Raw genomic sequence first — 21,608 nt, forward strand, 5'->3', positions numbered from 1 at the left:
AAGGATTCATACACACATGGTGGGGATATAAATGCAAAATCCAGGTCAACTGCAAACAAAAACAAAAACCCTGTGGATCACCTCAGACTGAGGCTGATGTTTTTATTCCTGACATTATTCATTTCCTCTGTTCCGATTTATTCAAAAGGTCTGAGATTCAAACCGTCAATCCCTCATAAATTCTAGTGTCGCAGTCCAAATGTTTTGATTTAAAGTTTTATACACATGGTAACAATATCAACAGAACCGCAAAAACGCACAAATGTGGTTGTTCTCATTTACATTTCCCCTCCAGACGTCTCAAATTGAGTTTGGAATTTAAACATATTTAATATTTTTTATAATCTTTCATCTTGGTTTTCGGAAAAGATACAGAGTGGGGGTTTCTGGCACAACTTCATCTAAGTCTAAGGTGCATGGAGAGGGGAAAGAAGTCTTAAGAGGTCAAAACTCCAGCAACACTTGTAGTATATAGAACAACTTTAGGTTACACTTTACTTGAAGGGATCTACATAAGAGTGACATGACACTGTCATGAACGTGTCATAAACACGTCATGACATTATGATTAGGGTTAGGGTTCATGTGTCATGACTGAGGTGCATGGAGAGGGGAAAGAAGTCTTAAGAGGTCAAAACTCCAGCAACACTTGTAGTATATAGAACAACTTTAGGTTACACTTTACTTGAAGGTATCTACATAAGAGTGACATGACACTGTCATGAACGTGTCATAAACACATCATGGCGTTATAGTTAGGGTTAGTGTTCATGTATCATGTGTCCATGACAGTGTCATGTCACGCTTATGTAGATACCTTCAAGTAAAGTGTTACCCTACTTTATTGTAAGACTGAGGTGTTTCATCAGGGTCACCATGAAATACATTACAAACAGCATTTAGAATCAGGTAGGTTCACCCAATTCTAAAAATGTTGTCATTTAAATATGACATTTTTACAGTTTAGATTAATTTGTCTTAGTTCATTTTTCATGCTGACATTTAGATCCTGTCACTAAATCCTGCTGTCCTTGCTCATCTTGAGTTTTCTTTCATTTGTTTGGAGTTTGCAGTCAGATATAGATGGGGCTTCTCCTATTTTTGTGGTTTATGGTGTTTTATTGCATTACTGCAAATTATAATAAAAAAACAACTCAAACTATTCTAGTATTTTTTCTGCAAACACACTTCACAGGTTACTAGTTTAAAAGAATTGGAAAAACATTGAAAAGGAGGATCTTTGGACACGTTAAAATAAAGGGTAACACTTTACTTGAAGGTATCTACATAAGAGTGACATGACACTGTCATGAACACATGATACATGAACCCTAACCCTAATCATAATGTCATGACGTGTTTATGACACGTTCATGACAGTGTCATGTCACTCTTATGTAGATACCTTCAAGTAAAGTGTAACCTAAAGTTGTTCTATATACTACAAGTGTTGCTGGAGTTTTGACCTCTTAAGACTTCTTTCCCCTCTCCATGCACCTCAGTCATGACACATGAACCCACTTGTCATGACAAAAACCGAATGACACTTACTAAAGAAGCGTTATGTCATAAATGTTTATAACTTGTTTATAATATTTATGACAGGTTCATGAGAGTGTCATGCCACTCTTATGTAGATACCTTCAAGTAAAGTGTAACCAAATAAAGCACCAAAAGAAGTTAAATGTCCACAATGATTATCATTACTGTCTTTATCCTTATATACAAAGAGTCAAAGTGGATGAGCACTGACTTGGCTGGGATGTTGAAGCAGGCTCAGGTGGACAGGACGTTGTTTCGGCTCCACTCTGGTTCTCGTGGAGGGATGTAGTCCATGGAAAGCTGTTTTGGTGTCGCCAGCATTTCCACACGAGCACTCGCTGTGGCTCTCCTCGCTGCCTTTGACACCTGGATTCAGATATTTACAGTACAAAGTTTTAGTACTGACAGGAACACCGTCCCCAAACTCATGTCTTACAAATATGTTATTCATGTTGCAACTCAGCTGCTGTTCAAGCAAAGGATCTTTTGTCATTACACATTTGTTTCATCTATCAAAATAGGAGCCAGACTGCAAAACTGGAGGACAGAGAGCCAATACACATCTGGCAGTGGCGTGTAAGCAAACGATGCATCCAGTCATTTGGCTGATGACAATGAGTGGAAAATTCCACAATTAATTGAAAGAACTATATCATGTGAAAACAACTCCACAGTTTATGACGGTGAGCTGGTTCAAACAGCTGGAAAATATTTTAATTGATTGTGTGATGTCAAACATACAGACGAGTGAATACTGTTCTTGCTTTGTTGAAATGTTTGGTCCCATCCCAGACAATTTTTTAAAAGAATGTACAAGACTTTCTGGCAAAAAAAATTGCACCAATAAATAATAAGATGATTTATCAGTTGGTGCTCTTACACTTACAGTCCAGATCGATTCCACCGGGCGTCCGAGCTTGTGGCAGATGTTGCTCTGCTTCAGTCTGGGCAGCGACAGCTGGACCAGTCGTTGAGAGATTTGAGCTGTCTTGGAAGCGAAAGAAACGATGGACGCAACGCTCTATAGAACACAAACAGAAGGAGGATATATCACAATTCATACTATTATCTAGTCAAGTGTAGTCTATTTATATAGCCCAATATCACATAAAATCCCATTTCAAGCGTTCATCATTCCTAACATTTATAACCAAAGGCATATTAAGATTCTATAAACCTGTATTGATTGCCAGAGAGGAAATTTAGTTTTTAGCAAAAGGACAGCATTAGGACAGATAGAGTAAAATAAGTAAATAAGAGGTATATAAAAATAATATGTACTTCAATATAATACACTTTCTGGAAATTCAATGTGTAAGTTTATATAATGAAAATAATCAGAGAATGTGTTTTTAGCTAAATACCTGAAAATAAAGGTACAGCTCTCATTGATTATTATATATAGTGGTTGAAGAAGTATTCAGATCCTTTTCTTACAGTAAGTAAAAATACTAATACTACACTGTAAAAATAACTACTAACAAGTAAAAGTCCTGCATTGAAAATGTTACTTAAGTAAAAGTATGTAAGTATCATCAGGATAATGTACTTAAAGTATTAAAAAGTAAAAGTACTCAATGCAGAAACATCCATACAATTTAGAAACTGGAAACGGTCAAAACATTTCTGTCAATCAAGTAATTAATCATCTAATCATTTCAGCTGGACTTGTAGGCTGTTATATTAAGTTTAATTCATAATAACTAGTAACTAAAGCTGTCAGATTAATGTAGTAGAGTAAAAAGTACAATATCTCCCTCTGAAATGTAGGGGAGTAGAAAGTGGCATAAAAAGAAAAGACAGAACAACAATGCTGATGCAACTTGTCAGCCGACATATATCTATTAGCATTGCCCGTGCGGGTTTTTTCAGTGTATTTATGAGTGCTTTAGGATCTTACCTCTCTGTTGCCCAGGAAGTGTGGATGGTTCAGTTTGGGGTTGGAGAGTTGCAGCAGTCGCGGTGTGATCACAGCAGTCTTCACGCTGGGATTGACGTGCCAAATAGGACAGTTCTTCTCACACTGAGGTGTGTGAGGAGGCCTGTGGGACCAGCAGAACGACATTTAAACTGCTGCTAGGAATATGCTGCTAGAAATAATCATCTGAAAAATCTAAAATGTTTCTTATTGAGCTGTAATTGTCCAACAAATAAATGAATAGCTGTTTTCTTCAAGAATTAGTACTCTTTTTCATGCTTTTCTTGTAATATCACATCTTTATTCTAAAAAAAAAACCTCTCCGTTTTTCTCCACTAACTGTTTCTAGAAAATGTGAGTGTACTGGAAGTACATCTGTGGTAAATATTCTATACATATAGCCCGCTTAATCCTGGAGCTTTCAACTGTATCCTGTAGATGGGCCAGAATAAGACGGTTTCTGAATACACTGGAAAGCTGAAAGAATATAGCCACAATAAGTGGACCTTACGGTTAAAGTATTAACCCCAGATGGGGCGTCCTTGAGGCATAGTGGCTGCATTAGATGCAACGTTCCTGGTTTGTTTCTAGCTGGGGATCTTTCATACCCCTCTCTGTCCCACTATCTGATAAAGGCAAAATACCAAAAACATGAATCTCAACACTTCACAAAGTGACGCGCGTTCGTCACGGAATTAAAAGCTGGACTACAAGAGAGCTGTTTGGAGCAGTTTGTGAACAGTGTTTTCTGTTGTAGATGGTAAGTCCCTCTGGGGTGGACTTTGGGCTTTTTCACTTTGTAAACCTATAACGTGCACAAAAAAGATATATAACACAATAAAGGAAAGGGAAAAAGCCATAAAAGCACAATATGAGCACTTTAAAGATCGATTGAAACTCCCTGTAACAGAGCAGCTGCAGACTGCAACACTATTACCTTTAACAGAAGGCTGATACTTTAGTATTTGAGTAGCCAACATTATTTGACTACACATATTATTCACAATACAGAAAGTGACTTAAGTTATATGTAAGGACACGTCTTAACCCAAAACAATTTCAGTTACTTTCACTACAGTAATCATTTTACCAGGTTAGACATTTTTATTCACCAGTGGCACGTATGTGTCATTTTAGAAGAAAAAGTATTTTATTTTGATCTGCCACATGCTGCTTTGTGTTTTTTTTTTACCTTTTAATGTTTGTTTTTTTGGAGCAACAAGATGAGAGGATTAAGTTTCAACAGATGGTGATGATTATTTTTTTTGTGTAGGGAATTAAAAACAGCTATCAACTATTTAAAACACAAAAGCACATATTCATTTAGTGTATTGAATTCAGAATGTAAACACTGTATAAATCTCTCAACATGTTCTGCTGCTGTGTTCACGTTTTTTTTAAAAAGACTTCCGCGGCTGTCTGCGAGCGTCCCAGGGGTCCTGAACTTTGGACAATAAGCTCTATTGTCTCCGCTCCTCGTTCTCCCACAGTCTGACACTGAAATAACAGATGTCCAATCGTTGCCTTCCTCACACAGCGTGGAGAGGTGAGTGTTGGAGCAGAGCTTCTGCTTTTCATATTTAACTATATGATATATTATATTCTGCAGTGATTACATTCTAGACTTTGGTTGGTATGTGGACCCCCCGAGGGAGAAGAAAAGATTTAGAGTTTTGAAGTCACAAATCTGCCCAAAAAAACCAGACGATATGAAGGTCTACTGAAGAGCTGGATGTGGAAATAATCTCTAAAATAGAAAGCTGATGCTGGAGCACATACTGTACATATTTCTAACATTGAAGCAGTGATGAGTTGTTTGATATGGTGAATGTTTCCAAATGGTTGCTGTCAGTGGAGAAAAGATAATAATAAAAATACATTTAAACTTATGTAACTACTGCTGACTAACACCATACTGTACTTAGGTAGCCTTAGTTACATTTAGGGCTGCAACATCTCTTTTTCTGTGATTAAAGAATATTTTATATATTCTATTTACAATTATAAAAATCATAGGAAAGCAGAAAATCCTCACATTTTTGGCTCTCCACCCCTTAAAACAAGCAATGTCTACTTGTGGTTATAGCTTTCAATCAAAGAATGTTTTTCCTTCTTAGATTGTTTTCTTAAAATTATTTCTAGAGGCCTGCAGTGGTGAAAGTAATCAGTATTTCCTAAGAAAGAAGAAAAATGGAAAAGTCAGAAAAATATGGACCTCATTTTGTGGAACAGAAATCATTTTTAAATCATCTTGTCTCATATTTATGTTTTTACCCCAAGACTGGGAACCACTGTCTCAATCAATCACTCGATTCTCAAAAGCCATTTTGTGACAAATGACTAATCACGGTGCGCCCTGCTAGCTCACCTGGTTGAGCGTGCGCCCCATATACCAAGGCTCAGTCCTTACCGCAGCGGCCAGGGTTCGATTCCATCCCGTGGCCCTTTGCTGCATGCCCACCCTCTCTCTCTCTCTCCCCCTTTCTTGTCTACAGCTGTCCTATCTGTTAAAGGCAAACATTTGTTTATTATTAAGGCATACACATTCCTATTCCTATTCAATACGTGGTTATATATAACCTGGATGTCTAAAAACTGTATTTTAATTAAATATAGCCTAGTTATTATCTAAGCATCTAGATGTCTTTTGTATCTAATGCCTGCAAATTACTAAAACACAACTCCAAGATAACTTAACAGATAATATTGTTTTGTATTGGGTCTGTTTTGCTCTCTGAAGCTGCCACTTAGATAATGGGCTTTCAAATGAACAAAACATCACAACACTAATTTGGCCTGGGTTTGCTTGGTTCAGTTCCACTTGTCCTCACTTTACTGCTTATGTTTGATGTCTAATGAGGCTTTTACCCTGCTTCCTGGGGGCTGCAGCTCCTGGTTTTGGGTGTTGACAAGCAGACAATGTGCTTGTACTGGGATGCCTTGGAGGAAGGACGTTGGGTCTTCCTGGAGAAGCTCGCCTCCTCCTCCTCCTCCTTCCTGCAGGAAAATGCAAGCTATTACCACATCCATTATACGTTGTGTTGTGTGTCTGGGACACATGAATGTCTTGAGCCAGAAGTTAGGAGAAGGAGGGCAAATACAGAACAATGGATGAATGTCTGGCTGGCTGATGACGGCGGTATGAGTGGAAAATCATCTGTACCCACAAAAACATTTAAACACTTAGTGCAGACAATGGGATGACATATAACCACGGTCAAATGCTCCCTGCTGACAAGTTCATTTTGGCCCATTGTTCTGCTTGTAAAGCAAATATGTAGTCCATCAGATTATGTTGAAGGATTTAAGGAATGTATCATCTCTGCAAAGTTATTTCTGAGTGATTGTTATGGATAACTGGTGGTATTCTATTTTTTCGTCCCGTCAACAAATCCAATAAAACAACTAAAATAAACTTTAAATTGATCCTACTAACAAGTATTGACTCAATCCCGCTGAAAATAGTCCCCAATAAATGCAATATTTACTTGTTTAAGTCATGTTTGCTAAAAACCAAGTGCAGCAGTTTTAGGTCATTTCTGAGCCGGTTTAATAAGTAAAAGTATATATTTGTGACCAGTTTTGTAATGGCTTTAGTAGGAACCAATGGGCTTGGGGGCAAGAGCCACAAACGGACAGACATTAAAATCATGTAAAGCAGTTAAATCTTACATATAAGAAGTTGGAACCAGACAATTTCTTTTTGCCATTTTTTGCTTAATTAATGTATTGTTTAAGTCATTTTTCAAGTAAAGAAATACCCAGCATTCACTGGTTCAAGCTTCCCAATCGTGTTGATTTTATTAGCATTGCAAACTGAATCTCTTTGCGTTTTGTACTGTTGGTTGGACACAACAAACCTTTTTGAAGATGTCAGCCGTGGGTTTAAGAAACTGCGGTAGGCATTTTTTCTTACTATTTTATAAATCAAAAGATTAATTGATCTGCAGATTAATCTTCCGATTAATCCATAATGAAAATGATCATTGGTTGCAGCCCAGCTGCCGTACTACATTTTGCCACACTATTGATACTGAGGTATTACACCAATAATTATTGTGATGGATTGGATTTTCTGGAGAATGACCAGAAAGTCTGCCAGATAATCAGATTAGAAATTAAAAAATGGACCAGACTGCAGAGTAATGCGATTAGATGTGAAACAGCAGTGTAATTATCAGAAGCAACAGAATACATGTATCATAATCTAGATTTAGTATTAGAGATAGGGTGAAAAGCTCAGTCATCCGTGAGGAACTCGGAGTAGGGCCGCTGCTCCTTTGCGTCGAAAGGAGCCAGTTGAGGTGGTTCGGGCATTTGGTAAGGATGCCCCCTGGGCGCCTCCCTAGGGAGGTGTTCCAGGCACGTCCAGCTGGGAGGAGGTGAGAGATTATATCTCCACCCTTGCTTAGGAACGCCTCTGGATCCCCCCAGAGAGAGCTGGTTAATGTGGCTAGGGGAAAGGGGATGTTTAGGGTCCCCTGCTGGGGCTGCTGCCTTACCCCAGATAAGCTTGGATTGAATATGATTGATGAGTGAGAGTAGATTCAGTATTCATCTAATCAATACAAAAAAAACAAGACAATATATACACACTGTATTCAGCCACCTAAATCAACTGATATACCTCAAAAGTGTTCAGGAAAACCTTAACACCTTGATGATGCTTCAATTTGAACACTGTGATTTTTTGTCGAAGGGCATCGCTGACTGTGGCGGCATGGTGTTTTCCTTTTGTAATATACAGTGTGGGCACAGAAGGCCGGCAAATTTTGATGTTCCCTCGCCAAACAACAACTGGTTTGTAACTAGCCTGTACACTGTTGTTAGAAAAATTATGCTTAGAATGGTTTTGCTTCAGTGTTCATACAGCTGTATTTCATGTGTTAGTCATGAAAGCTGAGTGACCTTGCAAAGAGCACAGGATGTATCCCTGAGGGCAGAACACATAATGTGGAGGAGATGCCGGGCATGACCAGCGATCAGAAGAAAAGCTACTGATTGCATGAACCGAATAACTTGACTCCCAACTCCTTTAAAAAAAGTTGTGAACAATCTTCAGTCACTTTCTGTACTTATGCTGTGAGTGCTATAAACTGGCTCTACTTGCTGCAAGTAAACAAGCTTTTAAGAGTGGTCCACACTGAATCTCTGATGAACATCCTGCTTCGAACCAAAGTAGCAGGTTGTTTGCTGCCATCTTCAATTACAGTAAATTGCTATTATTCGTTCTGGGAGCTGCACTTCCTGTGTGGGCTTCTGATTGAATTACAATGCATGTCACTGAGCTTTTAATGTGACAGCTGAGGCAGGGGGGAAACAACAAACCATGTCAAAATAAAAGCCTCTGGAGCTGCCATCACAGCTTCTCGTCCACTAATTGATCTCGACAGCTCTCAGGGGTGATCACCTCTGATCGGGATGCAACTGGCATCAGTCCTGAACATCACTTTGCATTTTCTGAATCATTTCTGTGCCAAAGAGCATCCGAGGGACTTGGAAGTCATTACCCCTTCAGCTTTGTAAACATTTCCCCAAACATATCGATCCAGCACAGCGCAAAAAGGCTTGTGTACAGTCCTCTGGAGGATGAACACAAACAACCCACCCTTCCTCCCTCTCATGCCTTTTTGATAAGAGTCATCAATAATGTTCGGGGTGCAGACAGGCTACAGTTACCTCCGCTGATCCTCCCTTGCTGAGGTGTCTCTTTTGTGCCTGGCTAGGTATTGGATTCTTGTGCTTGGAAAGGCTCTGAGCGCAGAAGCGGAGAGGGGCCATATTGGCTCCTGGTTGCCCCAGCTCAGCTTCTCACTGATCGATGAAAAGATGAAAAGTTTCCAGTGAGGAGATGCAATGATGACAATGTTGGTGTAGAAGCAGAATAAATATTTTCCAAGCAGGCAGGTCATTACCAAATGATGAATGATACTTTCAATCAAATGTTCATGTTTCCATTGTTTAGCCCTTTTAAACCACACATTTAAAACCTGACCAGACATCTGTCTTTAATTATGTAGTTTAAAGAAACTGCACTCAAGGAAGGAAACGCTGACCACAGACGCCCCTGGATTCTTGGAGTCAATTTCACACCAGATCAATGAACAAACATGCAATTTCATATGATGTAACAGCTGGAGAACAGAACTCATCCTGCAACGCTGATGTGTTTACAGACCAAGAATAACCAAGAATACAATGAAAAACGGCCAACGCGATACTTGTTGTGGTATCAGAAAAGTTGTTTTTACATATTAAGAGGAAAAATGTAATATGTATGACTCAGCTACTCACCATGGAGTTGTGGCCCAAACTGTTTTTGAGGTTTTGTGCTGCGCCAGCTCCAAGATTCTGCCAGGAAAACATAACAGTCCCAAAAAAAAAAAAAAAAAAACACAAATGAGCTTTAAATACAAGTGTAATTCAGAGACTTTGGGCCCAGGGGGAACATGCAATCAATCAGTGGGTTTCCCGTCTGTGTTGAGGATTTTCTTCTTTCTGGTAGTGCTGTGACATCCAAAAACTGGCTTCAAACCCTAAACCTCATTGCGACCACTAATCAAAGTCAAAGGCACAACTGACAAAGTTTATCTGTGAGTCGTACATTTTCATGATATAGATTTTTCATTTCACCGGACTGACTGAAAGAGGAAAATTAACGTTAAAACACTTTACTTGAAGGTATCTACATAAGAGTGTCATGAACACATGACACTGTCATGACACAGTCCTTACACATGAACCCTAACCATAACTTGCCATGACAAAAAACGAATGACACTTACTAAAAGAAGCGTAATGTCATAAACGTTTAGGACTTGTTTATAATGTTTATGACATGTTCATGACAGTGTCATGTCACTCTTATGTAGATACCTTCAAGTAAAGTGTAACCAAATTAACATATATGGCTTAAGTTTGTAGACTTTCTTTAATTCATTGTGATCCTTCTGGGAGATATATGGACATAGTAACACAAAAAAAATAACACCCCATATTTACCATTAATAAGCATATAGTCATATAATTAACAGTTTCATAAGACATTACAATGTAGGTATCAGCAGACATAAGAACATTTGAAGTATATTATTGTACAGGTTTTAACAATTATAATTTCTCCGATGAAGACAAGATTCATAACTACAACCGTGTTATTAATATAGTGTCGGTCATCAGGTTTATATTCCAATATCCAGTTATGGACACATCACAGAAGTTAAAGTCGTTGACAACTACATCAAATACTTTAAATGACCATATATCTATGGGCTGTGGTACATTACAGTGTGTTAAAAAAACATTTATGGAATGCCTATATGCTGCTTATAAATGTAATAATGTTTAAATAATGTGATACCAAAAAAGGTAGGAAACAGAAATAAAGCGTGGACAGCGACACATGTTGCCCAGTAATGTGTGAATACATTACAATCAAACATAAAATAAGGCAAAACATGAGAGGGAAATAACACATTACAGCAGCACAGAGAGGTTAGAAAATCAGCTAAACAACTATTTAAATGAAATAATTAAAAAAATAGAAAATTGGGAAAATAAGAGAGATTACATTAAAATGATATACACACACACTGCAATACTTTAGACCAGTGGTTCCCAACTCCTTATACACATTGTTATCACTTTAAATTGTTGCAATTGTTAATGAAATTTAACTATTTCAGCAGCACAGAGACAGACTAAGAGGTAAGACAAGCAGAAACAATCTATTTGAATGAAATAGATAAAATAATGAAATAAGGAAGTTTAATAGACAACATTAAAATGCTATATACACATTCCAATATTAGACCGTGTGTTAGTTCCTAATCCCTTATCCATTAGTTTTTGCTATTGATTCAAATGTCTATTCATTACTTTTGGCTAACTATGGAATTTATACATGTACATTTTATTTATAGATATATAGAAATGAGTAAATAAATAAACAAATGAGCAAACACTCTAGCAAATATTCAATAGTTACTAAAAATGAGCCATTATTTTCTTATAACAAACATGTCCAGATATTTTGATGCAAGCCACGGTAGGTGAAAAATGAAAGAAATTCATTAAAAAAACATGTTACTTCACCTGTTTGATGGACCAAATCTGGACTGAATCCCTGCAAGAGGAAAAGAAATAAGACTGAAAATATGGGACTACAAATATTTGAGGACTGTGCCGCACATATCAATAAGCACATTTACCTTGTTTTCCAGACACCATCTCAACTTGCAGCAGCAGCAGCAGGTTGGAGGCTTGCTGCCTGTTGATGGTGTCACACTAATCTCCTGCTGTTGCTATGGAGTCAGGAGTCCTTAGCAACCGCATTCAAACCTGAGGACTCCTTGAAACTGGAGTCTGCACACTCAACCCATCCATCTGGCCGTCTCAAGACTTCCGAGGCAGGATGTTAAACAGAAAGTGATACGTGGAGGTCAGCGATGAGGGCTGCTGCTGCTGCTGTATTTCTGGAGAGCCGCTGTTTGTTTGGATCAGGCTTTCTAGACCTGATGGGTAGAGAGACTGTACGTGGGAGGTCATGAGTTCATTTCTCAAAGCTACAATAAAAGCACACCAATCAAGTCTGTGGAAATTATTTATTTAGGGGTGAAAAAAATAATAATTTATGTTGGACATTTTGTTTTTTGAAAAATAAAACTGAAAAATTGGATTAAATTTTTAAAGAAAAGTAGTCTTTGAAACCTTTACATTCCTCATAAATGGTAAACATGAAGGCTTTGCACACAACAATGCAGTTCCCCTTCGTCCCAAAGTTACAAGAGGTAACAGACAGTGAATTAAACAGATTTCACCAAAAAAAACCTTAAGACAAATTAACAAGCAGCTGTGCACATCTCTCTGAACAGCAAAAACAAATAGCTAATTCAAACGACATCTAGAAAAATAACCTGATTCATACTTTCTGTTAAGAGTTCTTTGTTTTAAGATAAAGTAAAGTCCCTTCTAAAGATAAAGACAAAACAAAGTACATGACAATGAGCCGTAAAGGGTTTTTAAAGCTGTAATCCAACAATAACACAAAGAAGGTTATTGGCTAGTGTTAAGGTTAGTAGTGGTGTCCTGTTGAAAGTATGCTTTCAATTTTAATTATCAGTTTAAATATTAACGGCACATCAGAAAAATGTAACAGGTACCACAAGTTTAATGTCCTCTTTTTCTTAAAGCTGTAATCGTCAAGTTTGCATGTTGGTGGCACCACATGGCAGAAAGAGGTCAAGAGGTTTGAAAAATGAAAATACCCAGAAATCACATCACGTATCATCACTGACCTGAACACAGCAGCCTTAAAAGGAACACGCCGACTTATTGGGACTTTAGATTATTCACCGTAACCCCCAGAGTTAGACAAGTCCATACATACCCTTCTCATCTCCGTGCGTGTTGTAACTCTCTCTGACGCACCCACCGCTAGCCTAGCTTAGCACAGATCCTGGAGGTAACCGGCTCCATCTAGCCTACTGCTCCCAATAAGTGACAAAATAACGCCAACATGCTCCTGTTTACATGTTGTGATTTGTATAGTCACAGCGTGTACAAATGACAAGGTCACATGAGACACAGCCATCTTCTAACCGTATACAAACTGGGAACTATATTCTCAGAAGGCGAAGCACTGCTACTTCTGCTACTTGGGCGGAGTGATTCACGCAACACCTGAAAAGCACCGTTGTTACTCTCTGCTCCTCACCACAGGGCTTCTCAGGTGCTGCAAGCAAATCACCCCGCCCAAGTAGCAGAAGTAGCAGTGCTTCGCCTTTCTGAGAATATAGTTCCCAGTATGTATACGGTTAGAAGATGGCTGTGTCTCATGTGACCTTTGAAAGTTCGGCCGAAATACTAAGTGACTGTAACAGGTGTTTATCAGTAGGGATGGGGTGCCTCACTTTGTACTTTAAGCTGATATTATGGGTTTATTTTCTCATTACAATCTTGCCCAGTACAGCTTTAAGTCATAATATCGAGGTATTACATATTCTGTGGATCATGACAAACATCATGACACAGTGCAAATTAGAAACAAATAACTGACAGTTACAGTCAACGGTGATTTTTTAGTTTGCCTACTTAACAAATTAGTTAAAAGACTGTTGGCTCATCGCAGGTGATAAAGCTGCAACCCGCAGCTACACAGATGGCCTGAAATAAATCCATTGTGATTCTGTACCATCTGCATTAACTGCTTTCTAGAGTTGCTCGTGTAGCATGATCTACAGGTGAAACTCATCACCACCTGCCTAGATGAAAATAAAATAAATCTTTGGTGGAGAGAACATTTGAACACACACGTTGTTAAGAGTGTCCTGTAGGCACCGAGCTTAAATAAAGATACCGTACGTCTGGAAAAAAAAAAACTGTCATTATCAAACAAGGAAAGTGCTTTTCCAAGTCAGTGAAATTTCACACTTTCATATCCAGAATCCAGGAGTTTTATAACCCCAACTATACTATACAAAGACAACAAATACATTTACTTTTATTTTCTCATAAATAAATTAAAGACTTTCAGCCGACCTGTTGTAGCGAAATCACTGATGTGAAAAAGGTGCAGAGAACGTATTACATTTGTATCAAAAACACAGGAGTAATTGACAACCGCCAACGGAGTGCGTTTAACTGCCGTCACAAACCATCTGGATGATCAGGTCGCGAGCGTCCTGGACGCCATAGGCGAGCTCTGCGTCGCCCTTCCTCACGTAGGTGCCGATGAGGTACAACTTGCGGTCTCCGACCTCGGACAGAGACAGAGCGTCGTGGAGGTCGGTGATGCTGCAGGATCCTGGAAGGTCCTGGAAACATGAGACAAACATGAGGGGACATCTGGTTGGAGATTTCAATCATCCCCTTAATTCATTATAAAGACACATCGGAGGATACCAGAGGCCTGTACTACGAATGAAGATCAACATGCCCTGGATTTATTTCAGTTACCCGGCTTCACTAACCCTAACAACCGCGGTCCCCCATAAGCTGTGTGACGACGCTGGTTATCAACTAGTTCAATCAACCCAGGGTTTCCCAATCCAACGGCGCGCGCGTTCACATAAAAGAGGCCGTGTTTGCGCAGCACGACCAATCGCAAACATCTACCAGAGCAGCATATTTTATATAAGAAGAGCAAACTATAATTCTACATAAACATGAAGAACACAGACACGGTTTTGCAGGCAAAATGCAATACAGTCGCTGCCTCCTAAAACAGGAGGAAAGCTGGCAAAAAATAGCCGACGCTGTAAATGCGTAAATCACAACGCTTATCAATATCACTTTCCCATCAGTCAGGCACTAGATCTGACACTTGTCCATTCCATAAACTGTCGTTGCTTTAGCCTTGTATTTCAGTTGCAACCCTGGCAGTGGTAAGCGATCGTGAGAGCAAATAAAATATATATAAAAACATAATTCAAACCGATGTGCGCATTGGCAACACACGGCTCAAGATGCAGATAGCCTATATGTAATTCCCTCCCATTAAAATCGATATATTTCATAAAAATACCTGGAGCGGCCTCTAGCTCACCCAGTAAGAGCATTCGCCCCATGTTGGCTGAGTCCGACCTGCTGCCCTTTGCTGCGTGTCATTCCCCATCTCTCTCCCCCTTTCAAATCTATCCACTTTCTAATAAAAAGGGAAAAGCCCCAAAAAAATCTGAATCAGTGAATGTTAACGGGGTTGTCGGTCTCTAAATGTTTTAACTTTTGAGTGCATCCCTCTCTCCCCCCTCTCTCCCTCTCCGCACACCGAGCACCGCCTGATCTTACCGTCCTAATTTCCACCGCTCGTGGTGATGCCGTTATCAATCGAGTATTGATTGGTCAGTAGGCGGTGCTTTTACACCAGTTGATCTCTAATCTCCAACATAACCTGCTCCCGACCAGGTTAGCTGTTCAGCATAAGTTACCATGGCGATTGAACCCGGTAACAAGTGATCCACCGTCGTGGTACAGAAAACCCTGGGTTGAACCTGAAGTTACCTCGTTAACGCCAAATCTTGCTTCGTAGTACAGGCCTCTGCTCTGGAGTTTAACGTTTTTAGATTCTGGACAGGACTCACTCCAGTGAAAGTGCCTCTAATAGCCGCACGGAAACTACCTTCTAAGTCTTTTCGGATTATTTAAGGGCAACATCCGGTAACACTTTACTTGAAGGTATCGACATGATCGTGACATGACACTGTCATGAACGTGTCAAACGTTATAAACAAGTCATGAACGTTTATGACTTCTGTCATTAAGTGTCATTCGTTTTTTGTCATGACAAGTTGACATTGTTTGGGTTGTCTTGATTATGACAACTTGACATTAATCAAAAAGACATTATCAGAAGTTGTCTTGGTCATGACAACTTGACATTAACCAGGATGACATTACCAGACGATGTATTTGTTATGACAACTTGACATTACATTTCTTTGGCGTGTCCTTATTAAGACAACTTGACATTAAACAGGATGACATTATGTCAAGTTGTCATTACAAAGACATCCCAAACAAATTGAATGTCAACTTGTCATGACCAAGACAGATTCTGGTAATGTCTCTTTGATTAATGTCAAGTTGTCATAATCAAGACAACCCAAACATGTCAACTAGTCATGACAAAAACCGAATGACACTTAATGACAGAAGTCATAAACGTTTATGACTTGTTTTTAACGTTTAGTTAGTTGCGATTAATCGCATATTTTATCACATGATTCATATTCTATTATTTTGCATTTCAGAACAGTTTTTAAGTACATATTAACAATCTAAAGCAATGTTTACCAGTGTATTCTGATTGGGAATCAAATGAATGCAAAGAAAGTTACTTTATGAACTTGATTTTAAGATTTGTAATTATTTATTTACTGTAAACAAAAGAAATTCATTCAGTCATTATTGCACAATTCCTCCAAGTACCTAACTAAAAAACTAAAAATCCCTATCCTTACCAGAGTCAATATAGTGTAACTCCTAAATAAGGTTGATTACTCACTGACGTCCAGTGATCACCGGTTAATGAGACAGCGTTTGCAGCACCTTGAAGCAGTTCCACTGTGGCTGCTTTCTCCGTGTCATACAGGCTGTGTGTGGGGCTGCTGTCCCCCTCGACGGCAATGAGACGGGTCAGAACATGCCAACCGTGGTACGTCTTTAAGACCCGAGTCCTCTACGATGCTAACAGGTCTGCAGTTAGTTGCCTCCCGTTTCGCAAGAGCTGTAGTAATTTTTGGGGATTTGGTTTCATCCACAGGTCGGCAAGTAGCACTCTCCAAAATACTGCTTTGCCTGAGTGGGTAGCATGCTAGCGGCTAGCATCACGTTAACTGAACTATATGCTTAGCTCCGTAGGTGTTAGCTCAAGCTTGACGTGCTTCGGTGATATTTTAATTCGGCTTTACACAATGTGCATATGGGTTCCGACTTGTCTACAAACCGTCCGGGAGTTTTGGAAAATAAAAAGCTCCATTCAGAGTTATTGCTGCTGTGTTTCTCCATCATGCCTGCAGCAGCAGGATGTGTTACGAGGAAGTGGCAGCTTGATAATAAGTAACGGTGCTGCAAAGGGTCAAAATAGTAGCCTGTTAGGCACGACGCAAAGCCGAATGAAGTGTAAAATAAATTAATAAATGCCGGCATGCGATTAAAAAAAAACGCATTATATATATATATATATATATATATATATATATATATATATATATATATATATATATATATATATATATATATATATAAGGGCTAAATAAAAATTGTGATCAAATATTTTCCCATGTTTTAATACTAAATATTTAACTTATTTTGACACGAGTAACTTTGCAAAAAATAAACAGAATATTCTTGTGACAGTAATAAAACACAAACCTCAGCACGACTTTTTGTTTGCAGCTTCATGTAAATGAGACAACCTTTGTGAAACCTTGTGCAGTCTATGGCAGTATTGGCATTCAGGAATTTCAAAATCCTTCAAAATAGTGGCTTTCAGTTGTTAGACCTATTAAAGTAGCCAGTTTTACTCCTGTGTTCGAAAAAACTTTTCATTGAGTCAGAGTGCATTCAAAATCTTCTTAGAAATACGTTTTGGTTGGTGTGCCGGCCAAAGAGTAGTAAGCTAACGCTACGTTTTGAGTGGATGGCGAGCGCGAGACGCCGAAATGGATGCCAATAAGATTCTGAATGGAAAGTTTACTTTTTAAAAGTTGCTAAATGGTTCCATTGACAAGACCAAAATGATCTGTGTTTTGTCGTTGTGAACTGAGCTATCATCGCAGCACGTCCAGTCTGAAATACCACTTGATGGCCAAGCACACAGCTGATGCCAATTCTCCGCCCCCTCGTCAAAGCCAGGCGACAAAAGCACAAAGCAAGCCGATCCACTTTTCCATGTTGATAAGAGCATTAAAATGAGAAAAAAGAATTGGAAAAAAAGAAATCTATGGACATTTAGAATAGATAAAAATGTGTGATTAATTGCGAGTTAACTATGACATTAATGCGGTTAAATATTTTAATTGTTTGACAGCACTAGAAAATAATCATTCGTTGAATCCCATATGAACACAAAGTCTCTAATTATAATCTGTGTAGCGCTCTTCGAGGACAATAGGGCCCGCAGGCTTTTGTTAAAAGCAACCTGGAGTGTTTTTATCTGTCATTCTCACCTGTTTGTGGGCCAGTATCATTAAAGGCAGGCGGGGGTCGGAGTCCAGCAGCTCATGTAAATGCTTCTTAGCAACGGGGAAAAGCTGTGGGTTGGAGGAGTCGACCACGAACACCAGCAGGAGGGCCTTGGACATGTACTTCTGCCAGTACGGCCGGAGCTCCTCTTTACCTCCAACTGACAGACAGAGTGACAGACAGACAGACGACTGTGACATCGACATCAAACTCATGGCGTGCAGCAGAAGTGACCGGTGGCATTGACCATCACCTCTTTCGGGTTCAGACTTACTTTCTAGGAACTCGATGTGCAGATCCTCTCTGCTGATGGAGACTGCGTTGAAGCCCTTCGTCGGCTCCATGTCCTGCTCCAGGCACCCAGTGGCCAAACAGTGCAGCAGGCTGGTTTTACCCGCTCCATCCAGACCCAGAACCAGCACCTGCGTCCCTGCTGACTCCACAGACTTGGACTGCAGAACACAGACCAGTACACGGCAGATTAAGACTGAATACTATCTGCTCCGCAGTTGTTTCTTTACTGATACCATAAAAGATACTCACTTCATACATACGTCTATATTTTTATTTTGATGTTTTCTGTAACTAACTACATTCCAATAGGTTTATTGTTAACTTAACAATTAAGTTCTGTCTCCCTGTCTCTCATTTTTTGGGCTTTCCCACCTTTATTCGACAGGACAGCTAGGTGAGAAAGGGGAGAGAGAGTGGGAAGACATGCAGGAAATCGTCACAAGTCAGATTCGAACCCTGGACCACTGGGTCAAGGCATAAATCTCTAATTATATGTGTGCCTGCTCTACCCACTGATCCAACCTGGCCACATTACTCCACATTGTCATGTTGATATTTTGCGATTACATTCTGAATCTGCAACGTTCTCTGTCAGGAAATTCAGTAAGTTAGTAGCAGGGTATACAGGGGAGTTGGATATGAAGTGGTTTCTGTAAGTAATGTTGGGGTACAATTTGGTTTTCAAGAATTCTACAAGCAGCAATACCACAGGCCAAGCAATCGGCCCGTTCCAAACAGGCACATTTTCAACAGGCACTGCACTAGTTACTTAAAATTCCACATGGGGGCGGCAGAAACTACGCACGATTAGCTTTAAGTAGCAGCCGATACAAAAATAATATCCAAAATGCTGATGACAGTGTTTCTAAGGAAGAAAGAGAACAACTCAATAGACTAACAATAAGTTTAAATATTGTTGTTAATATATGTTAGGGCTGCAACAAACTATTATCGCTTAATCTGCCGATTAGTTTAAGTCTTTTGGCCTATAAAATGTTAAAATGTCCATCACAGTGCTTGAAGCAAGAAATTATTTCAACTGTCACAGAAACTAAAGAAAACCACCAAATATTTATATTTGAGAGCATGGAAAAATGTTTATTTTTCTGTCACTTGTCTTACTAATAAAAAAGGTCCTACATTTCCCAGAACTCCCCACAGAAATCCCCAGAGAACTTGCATGAACTTGTTGCTGTTGTTTAACCATTACAACTAAAAGGGTATTTATCTGGTTGTAGTAGTCGTTTATAAACTCTGGATGATGTTAATGTTAATAATTATCTAGCCAATCTTAAAACACAAACTATATTCTATAGCTGCTGTACTCTGGTCTGTTTTAGGCGTTTCTTCTACTGAGAGTGTGATAGGCTAGCTACCTCAAGTTAATCCTAAAACTAAACCATCTTTAGGGGAAGTTAAACGTGCCCACAAGTTTTAAAGTAGGCCTTTATAATGCTACACTCTCCAACAACTGTTTCCAGGAAGGTGTGTCGTTTTACCTTCGATGCTTTCTGAGCTTGAGCAGCAGCAGCGGCCACAACAGTTTGTTCAGCCGCAGCTTCCTCTCTTCTCTTCTGTGCCTTTCCCTCTCCTTCCTCTCGAGCACTTTTACCGTCTTTCTCCGGCCGAGTTTCAGGCTTCTCCTCCCCGGAGGAGGACGCAAAGTTCCATAGAAGATAAGCGACTCCCCCCGCTAGAACGACGGAGGTGCCGAGGACACCGGCTTCCTTCAAACCGATCATGGTGCTCAACCGCAGGGTTTTGCTTTCCAACCTGTCGCTGTTTATCCGTCCGTGTACGCCATTGTTGCACTTTCAGCGAAGCTTACAATTTGTATCCACCTCGTTGTCCTCCTCGACTCAACAAGTGGATTAACAGACAGGAAGCTGAGGAGGAACTCCTCAAAACGATGTTTCCGGAATGAAGTGCGCCGCTTTTTGTTGATGCAGTGTTACAATCTCACCGCACGAGGGCGCCATTATTCCTAAACTATTTCATTATAAACTCTTGAGGTTCTTTTTAACATGGGGTCAATCAAGTAATTAGAACCGGTGATAGAAAGTGGCTAAGCACATTTACTCAAGTACGGAATTGAGGTACTTCTACTTTACTTGAGTGTTTAATTTGTCTGCTACTTTATTCTCGACAACTGAAGTTACTAGTTATTTTGCATACTACGATTTAACATTATGCAATGTTGCCAAGTAACGTTAAATCAAAATCTGGTTTTCAAAAAAGGAAAGAGAGAAAAGAGAGAGAGCAAAGACAAAGGAAAGGGTGTCAAACTGTAACCCAGTTTTTCACCAAGAAAGGTGGGTAGCCTATAGTCTGTGAGTGGTATTAACCTGTTGGCTTCATGTCCATAGTGAAATAAGCTAGCTAGCTACAGACTAGTGTTAGCCTACATTTAATCAGTGCAGGGAAACGTTTAGCAAGATATTCATATTAAATCATTGTCCCTGCCCCTTTTAGCAGACTTAACAACAGATGAGTCAGCAGCACCCCAGTCTCCCCCTAACTGTGCCCCTCCCTGTCCCAGTGAAGAAGGTGACCAACATTGTGTTCAATGACATGCCAGTTATTTGAGAGAAAAGTTTGGGTTTCCAGGAGTCCTTTGTTTTTATTCTTCCATTTTAATCTGATGCTGTCTGTTATGACCATATTCCAAACCTCAAAACCTTTTGCTTTAGTGATCACTTGATCTGTTTTGTAGCACTATAATAACCCTGGTGTGGAAATTCCATTTTACCTGTCCACTTTATTTTCTTGTTGGCATATATGTGCAGCTAAGTTAAAAAAAATCTGCTGTTTTCATTGTTTTGAGAGGATGATGTTAATTTATTTTGATTGAAAAGTTAATATATATATTTAAGTTTGTTCGTTTCTTTTTTTTTTTAATCTTTCATTAATAATTATAATTAATAAGAGAATTTTCCATTTTGTCAAATTTTACAATAAAAATACATTGAGACTGTAAAAGATGGCCTTCAGCACATTTTTTTTATGGTTGCTTTTATTCTTGCATCAAATAGTGAACTGCATACTAGACCTTGATGCAATGTACAAATCACCAGCAGTAAATATTGTGCTAGTACTAGTATTGAACTACAAGAAGCAAGACAGTTGCACGCCTTTAATTAGAGTTATGTGAAGCTTTTGACGGGACAGT

At 39.2% G+C, this 21,608-nt stretch overlaps 2 protein-coding genes across 2 annotated transcripts; both read right to left on the minus strand.

Annotated features, from left to right (window-relative positions):
- Positions 1-1,628: 1,628 nt before the first annotated feature.
- On the minus strand, positions 1,629-11,947 carry spmap2l (sperm microtubule associated protein 2 like). Its single transcript, XM_078261399.1, has 8 exons — positions 11,671-11,947; positions 11,555-11,585; positions 9,755-9,811; positions 9,140-9,274; positions 6,329-6,457; positions 3,443-3,584; positions 2,423-2,563; positions 1,629-1,908 (listed from the first exon to the last, which is right to left on the minus strand). Exons 1-8 carry the CDS (start codon positions 11,687-11,689, stop codon positions 1,777-1,779), a joined length of 786 nt encoding a protein of 261 aa, XP_078117525.1. The 5' UTR covers positions 11,690-11,947; the 3' UTR covers positions 1,629-1,776.
- A 102-nt stretch (positions 11,948-12,049) lies between these two features.
- arl9 (ADP-ribosylation factor-like 9) lies at positions 12,050-20,348 on the minus strand. The gene is made up of 4 exons (XM_078260049.1): positions 19,939-20,348; positions 18,420-18,597; positions 18,130-18,305; positions 12,050-14,274 (listed from the first exon to the last, which is right to left on the minus strand). Exons 1-4 carry the CDS (start codon positions 20,179-20,181, stop codon positions 14,098-14,100), a joined length of 774 nt encoding a protein of 257 aa, XP_078116175.1. The 5' UTR covers positions 20,182-20,348; the 3' UTR covers positions 12,050-14,097.
- Between the last annotated feature and the right edge of the window lie 1,260 nt (positions 20,349-21,608).

This window comes from Sander vitreus, chromosome 10, assembly GCF_031162955.1.
Source record: "Sander vitreus isolate 19-12246 chromosome 10, sanVit1, whole genome shotgun sequence".
Classification (NCBI taxonomy): Eukaryota; Metazoa; Chordata; class Actinopteri; order Perciformes; family Percidae; genus Sander; species Sander vitreus.